Here is a 22,837-nt window from a genome sequence, read left to right on the forward strand (position 1 = left end):
CACCACTGAGAAAGTTTTAGACAGTAATACCAAAAGTGACCACAAGGTCTTTATTAAGGGGTAAATACAAGTGCAGTTTTGACATAGTGGTGATGTGTTGTATTGGTTTACTGAATCTGAGTCTGACAAACTGAATGGCCTAGATATGTTTAAAGTATGTATTAATAAACAGTACAGAGTCTGTGCTTCACAGCCGCATCTCTACAAACTTTAAAAGCAGTTCTCTTCTTATGATCTGAAACTTAATACACCTCTAGTCAGTGATGAGTGTATGTATGCTGGATCAGGCTGGATGTAAAACAAAGCTGGGCTCTCTAAATAATCAATCTGAATAGATTTATATAAAAATTGCATACAGTGCACTCACTGGTGATAAGGCACAATAGCATGTAAGAGCAGAGGAGAAATAAACACCTCAAACATCTCTCACAATAGACAAGGATATATGACGGAGAAAGAGTGGCATTATGAAACACTGAAAATGTGCAATCTGACATCATAAATAAGATCATCAACTTGTGCTTTGCTTTTTCATCGTTGCCTTGTTCTGTTCACTCCAGAGAAGTTGAATTTAAGGTATACTATTGCAAATTTAACACACCTATAAAATGGAATCATTAATCATTCACTTTACTCCATATGGTCAATATATGGAAATGTGTGGCAAAACAGCCTGTTTTAAATCCGGTGATTCTGTGATGTCACGAAAACCATCTCATTTACACATATCCACCTATTCAGCCAAGAGCTGTTTAGCCCCTCCCATTCATGTTGAAGTTTTAAGCAGTGTTTCAGCCTGGACTGCTTTCTTAATAAGGCACAATACAGGACAGCCAATCAGAGCAGAGATAATTTACATACATGTGTCTTAAAGGCACAGCGCAACAAAGAGAGTTTAGAAAATTTAGAGAATTGACCATTTAGGTACAAAGAAATTACACAAACAAGTGGACGTCAGGGAGAAAAATAAATAACAAAAAGAGTAGAATATGAGCCCTTTAAAGGGCATCTGTGTAGAGTAGTTAGATACTGAAATTCAATACTTTGATGGTACTGACTGAATTGCTTCAATACTACAGAGAACTGAAAAATTTCATTCAATACCAAATTTCAATACATAAGAAATCTGTCAGTGAATGTTGTTCCATTCATGATTGGTTGTCTGAATTACATTCTGTTTGCATGTTATCAGCAGCAGTTTTTCTTGATTAGTTTGCAATCAGTTGTGGTCAGTAAATATACCCACTTCCAGCAGCTCATACTCATGTCTGGTTTAAATCACAAACAAAAGAAGGTAATTTGAAGGAAGATATTGTCGCTGTCCAAAGAAAAACATGTATCTTTGGTGATATATTGGTGATTGTTATTTTTCTACGTCATTTGAACATGGCAGTTCTCCTTTACATTGTGTGAAAATGTCATGATGATTACATCAATTGAAATGCTCCAAAATCAGTTAGAATAAAATAACTTTACATTAACATACATTAAAAGTTAAGGGCGTTTTTGCCCTCTCCTGCGAAGTTACCATTTTGGAGATACTTGTTTTTTTTGGACAGCAACAATATAAAAAAGTACTGTTCAGGAATCAGTATCAGAGTCAATGTATCGATATCCAACAATTTTAAACGATATTCAATCCTTGTCTTATGGTACAGCAATAAAGGAAAACAATACAATCCCTTCTTTGGTACAATAAACTGTTAAATATAGCATGGTTATCACTTGATATGAATTGGTGCTTTGGTTTCACCAAAACCCACTATTTCTACAATAAAATACTGTCTGATGGTTACAAAAAGGCACTGTAGCAGTAACCCTGCTTTTCCAAAATAACAAAGATCAGCATGAAGATTGTTTATCTCTTATCAGTCCCCATATTAAGCTCTGTGACATCACTGCTTTACAGCAAGACTCAGCATTTAGAATCATCTCCTCAGCCTAGAATACCATGAGTCATCGGTTCCAGTCAGGACGGCCCACAGGTTTCAGTGGTGTCTCACAAGCCTCTCTATCAAGACTGCTGAACACTTCACTTTCAAGGTCTCATATTTACCTGGGCTTTGAAAACATCTTTCTCTCTCTGGTCTGTATTTCCATGGTAATGTGGTCAACAGCTCCGCGGACTAAACACAGGTCAGCGTGGAGGTCTGCTCAGTCTGCTGGCCGTGGCAGTGGAAAGCTCGCGTGTGTTTCTTGCCTGCTTCCATGAGTCACTGTCTGCTCATGCGGGCGTGCTGTGTATGCGAGAGAAGCTATGTAGCGTATCACCGTCTCTCTCTCCCTCTGTCTCTCTCTCCCTATTCTTGGTCTGAGGGCTGCTGTGGTGCACAAGAGCTGCTGTAATACTGCTGAAGTCTTTCTTTGTAATCTCTGTTCGCAGGTCAGTTAGCAGGGCCAGGATCAGCGAAGGGCATGGTGTGCAGCACCTCGTCAAGCAGCTGCAGGGCACGGTGGAGATGCACCTCCACCCAGCAGGGCGTCTGTTTGATGCTTTGGCGTGGGTAGTCAGGACCCCAGCCCTTCACGAAGCTCAAACGCAGTATACACAGACGCCGCAGGTCATCCACACCTATACCTGCCGCCGCAGAGAAACCTTAGGAGAAGCACAGGTGAGTATCACAGTGAATTACCACCAGGACTGCAAATTACAATTGAAGAGCTTCATTCCAAAATTTTTTGAAAGGAGTAGTGGCTTACGTATAAAGGAAAAATACATTGTTATTACTTTAATAAAGGTGGTATTAATCATAATATAGTATAGATATTTCTTGTATGTGTAAAGCCCACTCCCAACAATGTGTATCATGAAAAAAAATTCATATAAAAGGTCTTATTAAAAGTGCATTTCATATTATATTATATTAAATGTTAAAGTTAAGTTTTGCTCTCTTTTTATTTGTCAGTCATTTTTTCTTTTCTCTCTTTGTATTTTACTACATTTTGTCCTTTTATTTATTTTGTCCTTATATTCAATTAAGAAGCCATATGGCCCTCAACACTTCCTGTATTGTAATCTGTCAGTATGACTGCGTGCATCTTATTAACATTACAGAGCATTTGTAAACACTATGTTGCCTTCTTCAATAATCAACCTTGTCCACTAATCAGTGTAGCCTCTAGCCAGTGCAGCTCACTGCAGTCCTAATTACTACTGAAAGAAAAAAAATTGAGAAAATATATATGCGCTCTTGTTATATCAGAAAATGCACACATGTGCATGGGTCACAACTGTTATACACTGCAACAGTGTTTGTCTTAACCTTTGGTACATGGTATTTTTCAAAAACAAATGGACTGAACTCAGCAGAGAGAAACACTGTGTCTCAAATCAAGTGCTATAAACAAAGTCTTTCTACTTTTAACTTAGTTATGCAGAGCTAGACAGTCTCATTTTATTAAGAGGAACTTCAACAACACCCACACTCTATCTGGTATGGCTGGCAGGCTAACAAACCCCTCAGAACAGACAGCCCCAGAAGTCCTTTCCACAGAAAAACTGAATGATATGCAGGTCTTCTCAATGATAAAATCAAAACTATCAGATTGACTATCAACACCACACAGTCAAATAATGAAACTATGCTGTCTCTACAACCATCTATAAATAACCTTGTTATTATGTCACCACAAAACTCTTGAGGAAACTCTTCCGTGCTTAAGATCATCGACATGTTATCTCGATTTACTGCCATCTGACACTTTAAAAACTTTTTTAAATTCTAAATAGCATTTTACTGATTTGCAGCAAAAAGTTAATGGCTTACTTCTGTCAAGGATTTTCCGCAAAATCTCTAAAAATGGCTGCCATAAAACTCTATTAAATAACTACAGACCTGTCTCAAATCTTCTTTTTAAGGCCAAGACAAGGTTGATTTAAACCAACTCAGCATTTTTTTTTATTTAAATTATTGTTGTGATCCTATTACTGTACTGACACTAATTTTATAAAGGTATTAAATGAAATGTAGCTGAATGCTCACTCTGTTAAAATATCACCTCTGATATTAATAGATCTGCTATATAAATAACTTGCCTTGCCTTATGTATGTAGCACTAGCAACTTTTAGTGCAAGCAGTGTGTTCACACTGGAAATGAAGCACCTGGATAATGTACTAAAAGTACATTCCATGGCTACAGGCTGCTGCAACTGCATTTTTGTGTGATATTATTTTTGTTGTGCTTTTTTGCATTATGCAGCTAAGGATTTAAAAATTATCCAAAGGTAACTGGACATGCTATGTTTAGCTTGCTAACAAGCTATGTTAAATGCTAACCTAGGTGCAATTCAAGGACATGAGGTACTGCACAGTAATTTGTCATTCTGTTTAGTGCAAAACATTAGTGTTTGATTTGAGACAATACTACCCCACTATCCAGGCTCTAGAGAGAGAATTACATAGAATATAGTGTACGAATATAGTGCCCAAACTGAGACAGGCAGAAAGAGAGATGGTTAGAAGTCAAAGGTTACTCACTAACAGCAGGAGCAATGCCCCCCACACTGCCTGGCCCTGGAATGTTCCCTGCCACCGCTGCAGCCTGTGCAGCTGCAGCTGCCTGTGCAGTCGCTGCCTGCTGCTGCATCTGCCTATGGCACTGTCGGAGGTCAAAAACCTACAAAGAGAGAGAGAGTGAGGAGAAAGAGAGAGTGGAAGTTGTTAAATATGTAACCTTGAACCTTCAACTGCTTTTGTGTATCGGGCTGTACTGTAAGCCACAATTCCAACACTCTATGAAAATGGTCCTATGAGTCAGAAGAATCTTATAACATGCATTCTTCATGGAATGCACAACAAACCCTTTCAAAGACTAACTGGTGCAGACTTACTGTGTCTGTCTGACATTAAGACACTTTTGGCGCAATCCATATATAATGATGCAATATTTCACCTTTATGTAGGCTCCTGGGTAGATCTTGTGCACAGCATCTCCTGGCGCTCTCCCTGCCTCCCTGTCCAGGTAGTAGCTCTGCACAAAGACAGCGTGGTCGCTCAGGCAGCGCATCCACACGTCCCCCTCTCCACGGCACTCCAGCTGCACGCCCTTACCAATGTGGAGCCTGGGACAGAAGAAAGACACAGTACACACTGGAATAGCATAATGAGCAGTAGTACACTCAGCGCAGGCTATGAGAACACTGTCGATTGTAGATATTTACCTTTTACTGGCATTCAGCTATTCAACTCTAATGCTAAACCTCACTCTAACCTTAACCTTAAAGGAGAATTCCACCAATTTTTCAAAATTCCCGCATAATCAAATCATTTAGATGTGAACAATGTCATTCAGAGTGATTTGATGTGAATTGCATTATTCTACAGAAACTTACATGTCAGAAATATTCCTGACTATTGGTGATAGGGATAAGACCTCTGATCAGTTTACTGACTCTAAAAGTGGCCTCACAGACAGTTATTACATGAAATGGTTATGAATATGCTGCCTGAAGCCTTATGATAGTTTTGAAAAACGTTTTGGCCTAAAACACATTTTTTAACCCGGTTCAGGTGGAGAGGTACATGAAAGGCACTGTAAGTCAAAATAGTTCCCAAAGAAAATGTAATTGTTTTCATTTTTATAGCTATTTTACCATTATCAAAATGATATATAAAACCTCAGAAATAACTTTTAGGTGAGTTTGAATAGTACATAAAAATAGCTGCATTTGTATCGTAGACATTGCGACCACCACTGTATATAAATCTGAGTCACTTTCTCCACAATGCTGCATTTCGCATCAAACCACTCTTAATAAATTTGTTTACATTTTAATGGTTGAACTATGCAGAAACTGCGAAAAATCAATGGAATTCCCCTTTCACCTCACCTCAAAAATCTAAACCTTACACTAATCCTAAACCTGGTTCTACACCTAATCCTAACAGCAACTGTGTTGATAATCAGCTGAGCTTCACTAGATTTCAGCATTTTTCAGTAAGCAGAGGGAACCATCCCATTAAAAAAAAAGATATCCTTAATATCTCTCTAGTTTCTGCTAAGATAATAATGAGATCAGATGGAATAACAAACAGAGCGAAAGAGCCCAGTAATCTCACACGTGTATCCTCCTATTAGTTAATTGTGCTCAAATTTGCCAAGATACTAGCACTCCGGAACTGAACTCTCATCTCTCCTGTATCTCTCCTGTGTCTCATGTCTCCTTTACGTCTAATGCTATTTCTACTACAGAATTGCAGGATTACCATTAAGTCTGCTGAGCCATCAACGAGTGAAATTTGTAATTCTGGGATTAAAATAAAGTGTGCCTGGGATGGTTACTGGTTTTAATTATATATGGCAGTATAAAACTCAATAATAACCACATTCAAATTGTAATATTTCCAATAATCATGTATATTCTGAAAAAACATGGTTCTTTCGTAAAGAAAATGTTTCTATATAGAACACTGAACACTCAAAGAACCTTTTGCATCATTAAAGAGTTTGCATCATGAAACGGTTCTTCAGACTGATGGAGAATGTGCTATAGATGGTTATATACAGAACCTTTTTGAAAGGTTTCATAGTTTTTGGAGCTGTAAAGATACTAAAAAAGTTTATTAATGTAATATCTGTGGTGATATGGTTGTGTATTAGTGAACTGGTACTTTTGGTCACTGATATCATGATATAAAATGTTCATACCATCTCATCCGTACAGTAAAAAACACACTCTCACCGTGCTCTCTCACTGGCGTCTGTGCGATGCACATTACTGAGTTGCCCCAGACAGAAGCGATCTCCTCCTGATGGGTCCACGTACCCGTCCACAGTTACCATAGGGCAGTTAGCCAGCACCTTAAACATCTCTCCCACCTGGATATCCATCTCAAAGTACGAGATGGAGCACCAGAACTCTGGACCTGGAGAACAAGTGGAAAAAATATTTTAAGTAAAAAAAGTAGTTTATATATGACTGTTTGTGTTTGTGTATGTAGTGATGAATGAACCTGGATGGTTGGAGACTGGCTGTGGGTATGAGGCTGGAGTGTGATGTTGAGACCCTAGTGAGAAATATTACACAGAAGATTAGATGAGGTTTGATTAAAGGACTAATTTAGAGTAGACACATTTACCAATACTTATTAAAATAATTTGAAAAATTATGATTTAGAAATGCTGAAACATCTTCCCATTTCTACTATAAGTTTGTTTGGAGTCAGTGGGTTTTCTGTTCTTTTACTAAGTACAGGGAAACACATCAAAAAGATGCCTGAGTTGGTCAACTGCATGATACAGATGTGGCGTATACGAATAAGGTTGAAAAATGATGAAGGATTCCTTTAAGTTCAAAAGATCAGTGAAATTACTTTAAAATGCAAACCACCATCAACAAATGAACTGCTCAACATGCTCAATCCCAACAATGCATTAATACAGAGAATAAACAATCAACCAACTTACAGAAATGACCAGTGTGGTGGGGAGGGGCTTGCTGTTGACTTCTCCCATTTTGTTGGGATCCCACAGGTGTGTAGGAGGCAGTACTCGTTCCTGTCCAAGTTGTAGCTGAGGTTTTGAAGAATGTATTAGTGTGTCAAAAACAGGTTTGCTGAACTTACAGTGTCCTATAAGCACTTACTGAGCATTTATTGAAAATCAGGGCTCATATGTACAGCACTGTGCAAAAGTCAGAAGCCACCTTTTATTTATTTCATGTCCTGAAGCCGAAACCAAGTCTCCTGAAAAGAACAGACGCAGGAAGTAATAAAGACAAAGGGTAAACACACAATACAAAAAAAAATTGATATCATATTTAGTTATTGGTGCTTGGCTATTTTGACTGGAAATAAATGAAGGGTGGACTCTGACATGCACAGCTCTGTACACTGAAAAAAGTGAAAAATTGAGTTTGAATTTATTTTATTTTACTTTTCATTTATTTTCATAATTCAGCTGTGTACATCAGTGGTCAAACCTCTCTTCTGGGCCCCCCAGACAGTACAGATTTTTGCTCTAGTAACTCGTAACACATAGGTATAGAGCAAAAATGGGTACCGTGGGGGTCCCTGAGGACCGGTTTGAGAACCACTGTAGTACATCATTACATTTTACATCAACACAATTGTGCCTTTCAGTTTATTTACAATTATTTGCGTTTATGTAATCTGTTTGTGTGGATCTCACTGTAAGCTTTATGATTGAGCTTCAGGTCCCCTTATATATGCCCATATAATCAAACTCATTATGATTTTTAAATGTGACTCTGTTAGCAGTACTCACTGTGGTAGGAGGTCTGTGTCTGTGTGTGTTTGGGGGTGCTGTAGTCACTCTGGCTGTCAGCGGGTTGTTGGCCGGAAGCCTGCGTGTGTGTGGTTGTGTGTGTTGGTGGGTGTGTGGCAGTGGGGGTAGTCGGGGGAGAGCTGGAAGCCAAAGCCCTGCTTGGAGGAGAGGCTATCTGCAGCAGGCCTTCAGTACGGCTCCCCTGCAGGGACAATCTGGAACTGCTCGCTGTACATAGACGAACAGACCGACATTAGAATAAACAGTAGAATAAGCAACCTCTTTAGATGACGTCTGAATATACACTACTGTCCAAAGATTTGAAATCAGCTGTCATCTTAATCTTTTTCATTACTTTATATACAGCTTATACTACATACATTTAAATATTATAAAACCAACATATGAAGATACTTTAAATATGTTATTCACCATTTCAAGTATTTGGGGAACAACAAACGTTATTAAATGATAAATAGTAAACTGTAATGTTCCATTCACAATAAGATAATATAATAACAAGAAATAGGCTTTAATAAAATGCTGATTCTATCCTATCAGACCATGTCTAATCTAAAGATATGCCTAGACATGAGACTATCTGATCTTGAGATCCGATATCCAGGTCAGATTTGCTTTTCATGTTTATCTGATTGGATTCACAAATTGTAGATAAGGTTGTGATTTTAAATTTTTGATGAAATGTAAACAAAAGTGGTCTAAATTGAAATTGAAAAGATCAGACTTGAATATTAAGAGTTAATCAGTGGTAGAATTATTTTAGATGTTGATCTTTTTACCTGTGCAAGACACTTTTAAGAATGCAAGCCCAGATATTTGAAAATCTTCATGTAATATTCTTTTAACGACAAATATCCCTTGCTGTTTATGAGAAAAATAAGCCTTAATTTAATATTTTAAATTACAAAATTTATTGAGAATAATTACCAGAGATTTAATTCATTGTTTTCTTGGTTTTAAGACAGTGAGACTCACCAGGTGGGGAGAGGGGCAGGCTGGGGTAAAGGGTTACTGAGGGAGGGGAGTGGTGATGGGGCTCTGGAGGCAGCTGGAGGGGGGGCAGTTGTTGGCTGTAGTGGTCTGGGGCACGATGGTCCTGCTGGGAGGGCAACCTGGATGGCCCTTCCATCTGAATACAGTCATGAATATACTCTTCCTTTATTGGCCTGCCCGACGAGGGCAGGGAGAGGGAAGCTAGTACAAAAAACAGCATGAGAATCTTCAGCTTGGCATGAACTAGGGTCTTTTAGGGATTTTATTTCAAGCTGTTAAGGACATTACCAGAACTTTTTTATATTTTCTGGTATAATTACATTTCAGTACTGCCTATTAAGTCAAATTCACTTCAATGCAAATATACATAGATATATTGAACAGACTGATTCGGAAAAAAATGGCCAAACCTGTTGTTTTTTATCTTTAAATACACAAGTATAGGCATCCTCCTTTAGTGCTTCAGATGAGACAAGCTCCACTGAGTCTACCTCTGACACATTTAGAGATGTTTTCATACTTTGAGCACGAGCAGGCTGACAGTAACATACAATCAAGTGTAGTGATAAGCAGGTAAAGGAATACCTGAAAACAAGCCCCACCCCCTGACCTCCAACAACATTCAGATATGGCAACAGCAAACAGACAGTGACAACAAATACGATCCTGAGCCTCTCACCTGTGGTCTGCAAACTCAGTCCAACTGCATGGAAAAAGAGCAGAGACAGAAACACCAAAGAGCTGCAGTGAGCTGCAGAAAGCTTATTAGGCAATTTTGTGAATAAAAACTAATTACAATGTAACAAATTACAATGCTGACACTAACAGAGTACTGTATTCTGATCATGAGAATCTGCTGAAATTGTCTTCTCCTCTAAGAATTATTTCCTTTGGCAAATTGTAGTGAATTCTGTGAATCTTTTTTAGACTTCTTGTGTGAGTCTACAGCGCACAGTTGTATAAAAACACTCTTCAGAATGTTATAAACAAATAAAAACGTAATTTATTTATTAAGAGTTCAAGATTCCACAGATTCCACTTAGGCCTAGCCATGAGTTACACGTCTGCTATTCTTTTGGTCTAACACTCCTATTTTCTTTACTCTTTAATGAGAGCTGCACACATACCGATGCCGGGAGACACCACCCGTTCGTAGTGGTAGGGGTTGACACACACGTTGTCATACTTGAGATCGAAGGCGTACTGGCAGAACTTGACATGTTTGAGCTCGTTTTTGTGGAGGTCTGGCCAGCGCCACAGTCGAGCATATATGACATGGGGAAAGCCTTTTCGTCCTGCTACCTGTAGGAGTACAGACAGGGCCCGTCAGACTCTGGATGACGAGGATGAGAGAAAAAGGCAATGCTTACAAAGAGGAAGAGAGTATAAGAAAAGTAGAGACAGTCTTGGGGCAATGCTAGGAGCAGGAAAGAGAAGCAAGACAAGGAATATGTTATTATAGTACATTCCCTATCACATTCTGAACATGTTCGACTCTTCCAGAGATAAGAAGATAGGAGAGAACAAAATAAAAGGGTATGGCAGAGAAAAGATTGTAATATAGCAGAGCCTGAGGCCTGAGTGTTGAAGTGGTGAAGCTTTAAAGCTCCTGCCGAGCTCAAACACGGTATGATTCAGACTGATTCAACCATTCCAGCGGCATAACATCACCAAAGAAAAAATATTGGTGTGTGAAGGACAAGCTAAGAAAGAGAAGGAAGTGTGCGAGCATGTGAGCGCAAAAATAGACATGGATAACTTTAAAAGGCTGTAAAAGTAAGTTTGGAACATTGTTACAATGTAAACCTGAAGTTAGCAAAACATAGAATAATTAAAGCTATGTTCACAAAATCAAAGGTAAGATGTTTGTAGAACAGGTTTAGGGTCAATGACACAAATTCTCCAGGGTTTATTTTGTTTTTTCCATCTGAATTTATATAACCAAATCATAAGGCAAATTATTCAGTAACTGCATGAAATAAATGTACATTTTTATTTTATTTATTTATTTTATTTTTTGTAAAAGCTCCCCTCAAATTAACAGAACATGTGTTTTATGTCATATACATATTGCTATATGCTTACAATTTACTGCTGAAAGCCAAAAATGTTAGATGCTCTTTGTATTATTTTATAAAAATAATTTTTACAGAGCAGATCACTGAAGAGACACCATCTGTTTATAGTTTAGAGTTCAGCTTTTTCTATTATAAGGGTTTAAAATTACATTACCCATCTATTTGACTGGAAAGAAGACAGTTACAGCTCTCATACGACACCCACCTTTTGAATGTAGCTTATGAAATATGAAAGTCATGAAGAATATGACGAAGTGCGTTTTGGAACTACCGGTGGTCTCAAGGAGTTGAAGAGGTTAAAGACATAATACTTAAATTATTGAAAAAGTGACAAATATTTTCAGATGATGCACTGTAAAAAAATCCTTTCACTCAATGTAATTGAACTTTTAATCTAATTAGAAATCAAAATTACACTATTTAAATATTTTGTAGCAAATGAATGCCTTAAATGAATTACCAGTACCAAATAAGTACCACAATGTTATGAATGGAAATATGACACAAAACATTTATGCACATTAACTGCTGGGCTTTGTTAAAAACATTCCGCCAATGATAGCACCACACTGGTATCAAAGACAGTCTAAGAACTAAGTATTCAACTATTAAAGTAAAAGCCTAAAGTGGCCAAACTGATTAACTAACTATCTTACTTCCTAGCTGTCCATGCTTAGTGACTTTTGATTGACGACAGAAACGGCTTAAGCTGAAATAAACAAATATCACTCACTGCTGCCCTCCAAAGGAGTAGTAGCATTAGTCAGAAGTTAAACCTTGTGTTGTTTTCCTAACATGATTTAGTAAATGTTTTTTTGATTTCTTTTATCTGCACGTTTTTGCCTCAAACTAACTGACACAAATGTTGTGATGTAAACAAATTATTGTGAAAGCAAAAGACTGTGGAAAATAATTGTGGTAAGCTCAAATAATTGCAATCAGGCAATCGTGCAACAAATGTGATAGGTCTAGAATCATCCATTTCAGAGGATTATATGTTGTCTACTCAATACTCTGATCATAGGTTGGGCACAGCCAATTGTATACCTTATACCTTATGACACAGGTTTGCAACCCTGGTCTTAGAGTACCCCTTCCCTGCCCATTTTAGTCTTTTCTCAGCCCCCAACACACCCACTTCAAGTCATGAAGGGCTTATTAATGAGCTGATTATTTGGATCAGGTGTGTTGGTCTCCAGCCCTGGTTCTGGAGAGCTACCCTTCTGCAGAGTCCAGTTCTAACTACAATGTGCTACAACTGCTCCAGCTAATCACCCTCTTCCCAAGTCCCTGATTGGCTGAATCAGACGTATTAGAGTTATGTAAGGGGTGGGACAGCTTGCTGAATACAGGTTGGAACTAAACTATACAGGAAAGTAGCTCTCCAGGACCAGAGTCAGAGACCACTGCACAAAAATGTGCAGAGCAAGGGGTTCTCCGGGACCACCGCCTTAAGATAATGGTAATATACGCTGGATTGGTAAACTGCAAAACACTATCATGGTGTACAGAAAATATATAAGTAAAACACATCCAAGCCTAACTTTACCTTGGGGATAACTTGTAACAACCCAAAATTAACTTCATTTTAAGATAACTGATGCAAAATAAGACCCAGGGAACAGGAACCAGCAAACTGCTTAGAATGCTAGGAAGCTCTGCTTTCCAGCTGGCTTTCTGTCTACTAAAATGTCATCAAACGTCATAACCTCTTATCATTCAAGTGGCAGTAAATCTATCATGGACAGTTCTTTTTACTTGGAACTCACAATAGGACACTGCTAAATCAAAGGTTACCAGTTTCACAAATGAAAAAATGAAAAAAATTGTTGAACACACTCAAAATGTTTACTTCAGTGTAACTGTTGGATGTGTTCAATTAATGTGTCCAATTAATGTCCAATAACTTCAACTTTGGGTCCCAACCAGTAAAAGTAAACTTGGAATATTGTTGGCATTATCTGTCCCAACCAGTTGGCCAAATACTACAGGGATGTTGTGATATAATTTGCTGCTCTAAATACTGTTACAGCAATGTCCCACCCAAAGGAGCTACCTTCCAAAGAAAGGGTCAGACTTGGCATTCACTTGCATTTCCCATTATGTTTAACTAACACACACACACAGACAAAGGGTAATGCTGGACAGACACTTCCCAATCTCAGTCACACACACACAAACATTTCATAATTAACAGACTTCCAAGGCAAAGTGGTACATTTTGTGGCATATAGCCACCTTGGAAATGCAATTTTAGAACTGGACAAACAGATCTTGGATAAACACTGAGTGCAGAACTACAGTGAACACACGCTTAAAGCATGTGTAGATTGTGTACGCATACTTCAAATACTGACCCTCTCAGACAGACACACGCACACATACGCACGCACACACAGACTCAGAGACAGACAGGCTTTAACTTAACCCTGCCCCTTTCCTGTGTCTCAGACAAAACAACCCTCTCTCTCCCTCACCCCTCCTTCTCCCTCTCTCTCTCTCCCACTCTCTCTCTCTTTCTCATTCCCTCGCACTGTCTGCAACTGGGGGAGGGGAGAGGAACTTTGAGCCTCTTTTCTGTAGTGCGTTCTTCTTTCTATATTCATCAGCCAAAAAGTACAGAACAACCATATTCACATCACCACAATGAAGTCCTAAACTGGGTGACAGAAGCCATTCTGAATACAAGTGGTGTTTTTGCTTTTCACTACTTCAGTACATGAGAGTTTTTGTCTTAGGATGATCGTGACAAAACTGCCAAAGCAACACACTACAGCAACATGTGAATCTTCAAGAGTGTCATTAAGTTCAGTAACTGGTTCTGCCACTGCTATTAAAGTTCAACTGTAGGCGAGTTACAACATTTTAAAGGGGAATTCCACTGATTATTTCAAATTTTCGACAGAAATAAATGGTTAAGATGTAAACAAAGCCATTCAAAGTGGTTTGACTTGAAATACTCAGTTCAAGAAAAAGCTTTCTGAGTCAGAATTGTTCCCATGGGGGTGATAATGCTTCTAAAAGCCATCTCACAAAAAGTTTTTTCCATTAAATGGTGATGAATATTTTGACATTGTTTTACAATAGCTTTGAGATAAGATTTTGGCCTTAAATGTATTTTTTTAAATCCATTCATGGCAGATAGAGACAGGTAGGCTGTTAAATAGCAAAGTAGTACCCAAAGGAAACTTATTTTTTCAGATTTACCACTATTTCATCATTATCAACATTACACATGAAAATTTAGAAGACATATGTAGGTTCACCGGTCATTTTGGATACTAATTATGTTTGTATATATTTGTGTTGTAGACACTGCAACCTCTGGTTCCTATCACCATCACTGTAAGCAACTCTGGGTCCATAATTTTCTCTACAATACACCATTTCACATCAAAATGAATTACTTTGTTTACATCTCAACACTTGAATTGTGCAGAAAAAAAAACTCCTTTAACTTTTTTACCATGTTAAGCTTTACACATTACTCTAATGAGACAGGTTACACCATAAAAACTACCTTTTTTTTTGCTCAATAGCCACTAAATAGGTCCAGCAACCCCAAAGCAGGTGTAGGCTGCAACTCACTTTAGTTTAATATATGAAGTTGAACTCTAAACATTTATATTTACAACCTGTTTACATTTAAACTTATATATAATGGTTACAACCAGCCGAGAGTAAGTAAGAGAGTAAGTCTATAATCAATTGCACTGTCAGTCAGACTGAGCACTGCCTACACAGAGGAAGAGGAGCAAAATAGCCTATCAGTCACACCACAGAGGATTACAACATTGGACTTCAGTGGTGTTTCACAATGTTCTGACTGCCAGCACTGGACTGGATCAAAGAGGAATCTGCTATTGTGTGAATTTAGAATTGCACTGTGGTGTTTCAGAGAGTTGCATGCATACGATAAACAGCGTTTAACAATGTGTAATCAGCTCTTGTGAAAGCATATTGTCACTGTGGCAACAAAACCTTGTAACCTTACAGAAGGAAAACCTTCTTCTGAGAAGCTAACAAGATTTTATTCCATGTAATTTTGGACAATTTCTATTGGGCCACTGGCCATGAAATGTTGACATAATGTACAGGCCAACTGACATTTTCAAATGGTGTAAAATGGAATTACGAGGTTTTTATAAGACAGCATCGATATGTGGTGATTTCTTTTATGGGCTATTAGTTGACCGGTAAAGTTTAATTTCATTGCTGTTTAAGCTCAGACCTGCAGCCGGCCGTCCAGCGTTCTCTGGATGGTCACACACTTGCTGGGGTGGACTCCGTTGGTGGTAATGGCAGTTATGAGGGAGTCTAGCTCGTCTTTTTTCTCCTTCAGCTTCTTCACCAGACTCTCGATGGCACGCTTGGCAAAGCCCTCATTCTCCCCACCCTGCCGGTGGCACATGAGGCTGTGAACGATGCTCAAACATGCGTCACTGCTACTCGGGGAGCTGACAGACATCCTTGAGCCCTAGATCAGGAGAATTGTCATTAAAGACTACCTTATTATATCTTATGAACATTTTCACCTGCATTCAACCGCAGTTGGAACACTCACAGTGTTGTTTAAGTCAAGTGCAATTCTTTAGTTTTTAATTACACACACACACACACACACACACACACACACACACACACACATACACACACACACACACACACACACACACATCTTCTAAGCCGCTTATCCTTATGGGTCGTGGGTGGAAGGCAGGATACACCCTGGACAGGTCACCAGTCCATTGCTGGGCATAGTTTTTAAATAGTTTTTCCTGAAATATGTATGCACAGTGCTTTTTGCTGTAACAATTTATCTTGGGACCAATAAAGTTTTCTATCTGTATGTGTGTGTGTGTGTGTGTGTGTGTCTGTCTATCTATCTATCTAATCTATCTATCTATCCAAATACTGATGAGGGTGCCCCAGAAAACGCAAAGCAAGGCCACATCACAAAGACAGAGTGGAATATTATTTTCTATCATATTTCTCATGCTGAACTTTGGCAGGTCCTCTAACACTGGCAAGAGGAGATGAGTTTTCAAAGGAACGATCATTTGAACAAGAGAGGTCTACTTAGGAAAAGACATAAGACAAGATGAAGACTAGTAGATTACTACTTAGCATTAGTATTTTATCATGGATTACCATCTTTTTCATAACCATTGCTGGATGTGTATCATGAATAATCAATTATAGCATTCCAGTAATTCCAAGTAATTCCAGCATTCCAACTCAACCATGCTCAATACTACATAAAGTTTTAAACAGTAAGTACCTTGTTCTTATTCACATTCAAGCCACAAACACATCACCTGAGCTGTTACTGATCATCTGAACTGTTATTTCTTACAACTAGAAACTTTTACTGTCTAACGTTCTTGATCAAATGCTCCTTAATAAACACCGTACGCGCCTCATGTAGGAACAGGCAGTTAGAGAACAGAATGTAATGAATTAAAAAGTGCACTTACAGCTTTACTCTGTCACATGTGTAAACGCTGTGGTCTCCTCTGGACTGAACTTGTGTATGCCTGTCTGCCTCTGTCTGTTTTATCTGTCTCACTCTCTCTCATTCGCACATCCTGCTGCTCCCAGACGTTACGTTCTGTAACAGAGAGGTGGGTGAGGGGGGGATGGGCGGGGTTTTTCGAGAATCCAGCCAATCACCATCGTCCTCTCATACAGACACGAACTCACGGCCAACGATGACGCGACTTTCAACGCCTGCTGGTCTGCAGACAGGATGGTTGAACTGTCATTAGTACTGATAGCGTCGCCTCAAACGAACTTTTTCATTTCAGTTCAGTTCTCTCGCCGCTCACACTACCTGCCTTCTTTTGGACTGACTGAAATCAGTTCATTTCAGATATTAAGAGTTTTTCCACAGAGTACCTTTTTATCAGAACTACATCTACAGCTGTGAACCAGTAAAGGGCTTATTGCATGAAATTCTATTTCTAATTCTATTTTATATGTAATAATATCTTAGTTAATAGTCTTACAAAAAAATCTGTAGCCTAGATTTTTCCATGACCAGCGCAGTGTTTTTAACAGTTTGGCGCATTAATACATAATTCAATTTCTGACGCGACGGCTCCGGACGCGGCTGAGCCAATCAGATTTCATAACCGAAACAATCTGTTTAATAATAATGAGCACATGAGTAAAGACCGTCGCTGATTGTTTGCGCTCTGAGGCCGCCAGGTGGCGACTTAGAGATGGTCTGAAGCTGAAATGCTAATTTTCAGTTAGAGTGACTCGCAGAGGCCAAGAAGAGGAGAGGCGTGAATTCGATTGAAGGTTCATTTGAGTTGCGCTGATCTAATAAAAACGTTAACGTGTGAGTGAAGAAATCTGCGCTGCTTCAGTTATAAACTGGATTCACATTTATTCTTACATTTAAGATACTGAATGGCGCTTTGAGTGAAATTACGCGTCCGGGATTCATAACGAGAAAAGTTTTCCTTGATCCATTTTCTCACTTGTCGGAGCTTTAGCCATTCACTGTTTGTCGCCATTTGCCGCATGTACTCACGTTACAGTTGTGGATGTGTTCATTTAGTGACATAATAATATAAACATACTGGCTGTGTTTTGGTAGCTATATGTGGTAAGAAAACAGTTTGCTAGGTACCAAGCTGAGGTCCCTGAACCGCACCCCTCGTTAACATACGTTATGTTAGCTAGGTTAGCTAACTAGCTGAGTTGGGGTTTGAAGCGTTAACGAGGCTGAAGTTGAGAGTCCCACTCCAGCTTCTAGTCCGAATTTTCTCGTTCCACCTTAAGTGGTCCAGTAGTTCCACTCAGGCGCCTGAATGTAACTGCTGCACCATTTAAGGTGGAACGGAAAAATTAGAACAAGAAGCTGGAGAGTGGGATGCCAATTTGAGCTCCGTGCAGCGTTAGTTCTCGCTAGCTGGTATTATCGATGTGAAAATGGCGGCCACCGCTGTAGAGTGGTGTTTCGCATTCAAATCACGTTTAAACGGTATCTGGTTTTTTGCTTAACGCAGCCGAATTGATAAAGCAAAATAAGTAACGCCAACCCTTTGAGTAATAAAAGTATTATTTTTACTTTCATCAGCCCAGATTTAACTAACTAGCTAGCTAACGTTAGCTAGCCGTTAGCTAACGTTACAAAATGTGTTCCGTGTTTAACGATTGTAGTGGCCTTAAGGTTTTCAGATTTTTTATTTTTTTGTCTTTTTCAGTGACCTTAGTGGGATAAAACTGTTATGTAGTATTAACGTTAGACTGTTTTCTTTCTTTTTGCTTTGTTCGTGTTGTTACAGGCGCTGTCCGCGTTAACCGCCGTGATGCGTAACGTACAGTAAAGCTAACGTTACGTTAGTTGCAGAACAAATAGAACGCTAACGTACCGATTTACGTTAATTTGTTCACTTGCTAACCTGGCTTTATAGCAGCTGTTGATACACTGCGATGTCATCTGGATGGGAACTTCAGGTCCTCACATTTATAACTAATATAACCTGCTGTATATGTTCCGTTTGTTTCTGTCCGTTACAGTGTCGGGTGTTGAAAATGAATTCTCCATCCTCACAGCTCTATCTGAAAAGCACATCTTCGATGTCTTTACATGACCGGTCAGTCTGAAATGTTTGCATAGAAAAACACAAAAGTTCAGTACAAATAGGCTAATAAATATATATACACGTGGACTGTTAACTGCTGTTCATCTTTCTCTTTCTCCCATTTTTAGCTTCACCAGCTTGCTGAAGAATAACCAGCCAGAGCTGAGTGACATCGGAGCCAACATGCAGCAACAGACAGCTTCACTGAAGAACCAACGGCTGGCTCAGCAGATGGCCAACTGGCCTTCAGTATTGGCTGCCCTGCAGAAAATACCGGTGAATTTCACTTTTTGTACAACAAAACTGAATGTTCTCTTCTAAATGAGAGGGAGCAGGTAACAACCAAATAATGGGGTCACTCATGTAAACGAGAGATGGTATGATACGAAAGCAGTCGGGGCCATTTCTTGCTATAACCGGTATAAGCAGTTTATAGAAAAAGTGCAGTGAGGCCTAAGATTTTTCTGTTCTTGTATACAAAAGAATATGATAGGGCTGAGTAGGATGTTGCTCATGGCACCCAAATGGTGACTCTGAAAGCAGTTACTTCAACATAGGTGTGTTTCCTGACTTATCAAAACACATAACGTGCTTATGTTAATGCACTTGATGTACTTATTTTGCTTAGTACAGTGTTAAAAATGCTGTCAGAGCAGTTATGCAGGATGAGACACGGTCCTTGGTTGCCAGGTTGTGTGATTTAGTTCCTAATTGTGTGTTCTGAATTGTGTGATGCCTAACTACGTGGCTTGCAGCAGTTCCACAGTATGTTTAGAGTTATTTTCATGCTCATGCATTTTATATGTGTTTTAAATGCACAAATACACCGATCAGGCATAACATTATGACCACCTCCTTGTTTCTACTCTCATTGTTCATTTTATCAGCTCCACTTACTATATAGGTGCACTTTGTAGTTGTACAATTACAGACTGTAGTCCATCTGTTTCTCTTCATACGTTGTTAGCCCCCCTTTTACCCAGTTCTTCAGTGGTCTGGACCCCCATGGACCCTCGCAAAGCAGGTCCTATTTGGGTGGTGGATCTCAGCACTGCAGTAACACTGATGTGGTGGTGGTGTGTTAGTGTGTGTTGTGCTGGTCTGAGTGGATCAGACACAGCAGTGCTGCTGGAGTTTTTAAACACATCAGTGTCACTGCTGGACTGAGAACAGTCCACCCACCAAAAATATCCAGCCAACAGCATCCTGTGGGCAGCGTCCTGTGACCAAAGATGAAGGACTAGAGGATGACCAACACAAACTGTGCAGCAGCAGACGAGCTATCGTCTCTGAGTTTACATCTACGAGGTGGACTGACAAGGTAGGAGTGTCTAATAGAGTGGACAGTGAGTGGACAGTGTTTAAAAACTCCAGCAGCACTGCTGTGTCTGATCCACTTGTACCAGCACAACACACATTAACACGCCACCACCACGTCAGTGTTACTGCAGTGCTGAGAATGATCCACCACCCAAATAGTACCTGCTCTGTAAGTGTCCATGGGGGTCCTGACCGGATAAACCGGATAAAAGGGTATCAGTGCTGTATGTTGTGTAATCTGTGAGTATTCAGTAGACAGTGTGATCTTTTGCCTACAGTCAGTGTTACATGATACAGCAGTTTCTTCCAGAAGGACTTCATGTAGCTCCAGGGCTTACCACCATGTTTTGCTTATTGCTTTGATCTTTGTGTTTTCTACTCCATGTCTTACTCGGGTATGGAGTTGATACATGCATCATTTTTTCCCTTCACCACACAGAGTATGAAGCAGCGTCTTGGTAAGCGGAGCATTAAGGCAAGGCTAAATAGACCCTTGATGAGGGGAGGGTTGTGGGGGATGGCGAGGCACTGGGGCAGGCCAAAAGGAAGAGGAGCATTGTTCAGGGGAACATTATCAATGAGATGTGAGTGGAACTTTCTGCATGTTTATTTTTGTATATTTCTTCAGTTGACACAGTTTTGGATTTTTGGAGTGTGAATTTTAATATGAAGTAAGTGTTTGTGTGTGTGTTGGATGTGCTTGCTAATGCCTGCCTCTAATTGTGTGCATGTGTAGTGTGAATGGGTTTGAGAAATTGTCATAGAATCATCTTCTAGACATCTTTTGCCCCATTTCTTTTCCAAGTACAGGTTACTTTTATGATGGTACAAACTTGGTTCATGTGAACTGTCATTTTTGTCAAATAACCAGACACCACAGATCAAGTATATTGCTATTCTAGTGTCATCTGCTGCCATTTTCTGAGTGTTTTGATTTATAGGTGGTATAGATGATGAATTAGGTTTTGAAATTTCAGTAAACATATCTAAAGATCTCAAATTAGAGGTCTTGGTTTGTCATGGACATTCTTTATCTGCAGGCATGAAAGGATTGCAAGGCGTAGTCTCTGGTTTAGTGACACATGAAGGCCTGACTCACCAGCAGCGTGGAGCTCATATAAGCAGACCAGGAGTGATGCAGAACAGAGGTGTAAGAGGATGTCTGAGAGGCAATGGTAAGAGATTCATTACTGACACTACAACACACATCTTCTGTGCCTCATTTTTAAGGGAAAATCTCTTTTCAGCCCAGAACATCTTATTAATGTTGAATCATGCAGCCTTAATCTTTTTTTTAGCATCACTCTCATATTGAAGTCCTTACTTACCATGTTCTCGTGCTCAGCTAAAACACTATATGTGTCTAGCACATTCAATAGCCCACCAGACCATTTTCTGTCATTTTTTGATATTTTGGCGAATGTTAAAAGTCCATCACTACTTAACCTCAGATATTTTTTTTTCTGTTTGATCCGAGTGAATCTCACTCATAGGTTTGTACTGTATGTTAATTTTGTTATCCCTGCAGTCTAGAGGAGGATGGATTCCTCTTTTGAGTCTTGGCTCCTCTCAGTGTGTTTTCCTCAGGCTCTTGAGTTATTTTTTTCTGCTTACAACTTGTTCACAGGGTCTGGGCGCAGATTCTGTAAAACTGATTTTTGACTGCTTCTTTTGTAAAAAATTGAACTGAATTAACATTTTGTCCCTTTAAAAACAGCTAACCAAGGGGACAAATGAGCTTGCAGTGCATTGCTGCATGAATGTATGAGGGTGAAGGTGATTTGTATGAACTTTCTGTGCATCCACTGTAACATCTGAGTAAATCTGGTCAAGTTCAGATTTCATTTATAATCAGTTTTAGTGTAGTCTTTAAAAGTTTCCGGCACATCACAACTGTCCCAAAGATGCCATGCCACCTGACATTCAGATTTCATCTTGCTTCAGTTTTGTAATCATTGTGTCTTTCTGTCTCGCTAATACTTGAATTAACATGAGCTTTTTGTATGTATGAGTGCAAAGCCCCCGCTCTCCCTCTGCATGTAAAGGTCTGGCCACAGGAGGGCGTGGGGCGTTTGTAGGTCGTGGCTGGGGTGGAGGAAGATACAGAGCAGAGAATCGCCCTGTCCCCACTCGAGAGCAGCTGGATGAGCAGTTGGATGACTACATGTCTATGACCAAGAGTCACCTGGATGCACAGCTGGATGCATACATGGCTGAAGTTGACTGAGGAGCTGCTGTAGATTGGTCTGGCTGTGGGAACAAGGCTTCACAGTGCTTTCAACTTTGGGGACAAAAATCTTACTGCTACAGCATGCTTCCTCTGCTGATATGTTTGGCTGAGGGGGGGGAAAAAGGAAAGGAAAGCTATTGGACATACTTATTTGAGACTTGAGACCAAACCATTTACTCTTATCCTAACCCTAGCCCCTGCCATTGAAAGGCCTTTCTACAGAATGAAGATGCTTCCGTGCCAGACAAGGGCTGTAGGTTGCATGTGACATTTCCTTGTTCTTGCAATCTCTGCCTAGCCAAGCATAGTTCATGCTGTTTTATTTACGAGCAGGAAGATCATCAGTCTTTTTGGTTAAAATGGTATTACG

At 39.5% G+C, this 22,837-nt stretch overlaps 2 protein-coding genes across 2 annotated transcripts; one reads left to right on the top strand and one right to left on the bottom strand.

Moving 5' to 3' along the window:
- Window positions 1-1,074: 1,074 nt before the first annotated feature.
- On the bottom strand, window positions 1,075-16,904 carry si:dkey-239n17.4 (mothers against decapentaplegic homolog 4). The gene is made up of 12 exons (XM_036583527.1): window positions 16,797-16,904; window positions 15,551-15,796; window positions 10,369-10,543; window positions 9,921-9,944; window positions 9,224-9,442; window positions 8,228-8,455; window positions 7,409-7,513; window positions 6,955-7,008; window positions 6,684-6,867; window positions 4,895-5,063; window positions 4,480-4,618; window positions 1,075-2,596 (listed from the first exon to the last, which is right to left on the bottom strand). The coding sequence occupies exons 2-12, from the start codon at window positions 15,785-15,787 to the stop codon at window positions 2,385-2,387; spliced, it is 1,746 nt and encodes a 581-aa protein (XP_036439420.1). The 5' UTR covers window positions 15,788-15,796; window positions 16,797-16,904; the 3' UTR covers window positions 1,075-2,384.
- A 1,273-nt stretch (window positions 16,905-18,177) lies between these two features.
- chtopb (chromatin target of PRMT1b) lies at window positions 18,178-22,464 on the top strand. Its single transcript, XM_036578827.1, has 5 exons — window positions 18,178-18,929; window positions 19,046-19,193; window positions 20,677-20,821; window positions 21,278-21,412; window positions 22,298-22,464. Exons 1-5 carry the CDS (start codon window positions 18,766-18,768, stop codon window positions 22,462-22,464), a joined length of 759 nt encoding a protein of 252 aa, XP_036434720.1. The 5' UTR covers window positions 18,178-18,765.
- Window positions 22,465-22,837: the final 373 nt, after the last annotated feature.

Source organism: Colossoma macropomum, unplaced genomic scaffold (assembly GCF_904425465.1).
Source record: "Colossoma macropomum unplaced genomic scaffold, Colossoma_macropomum, whole genome shotgun sequence".
Lineage (NCBI taxonomy): Eukaryota > Metazoa > Chordata > Actinopteri > Characiformes > Serrasalmidae > Colossoma > Colossoma macropomum.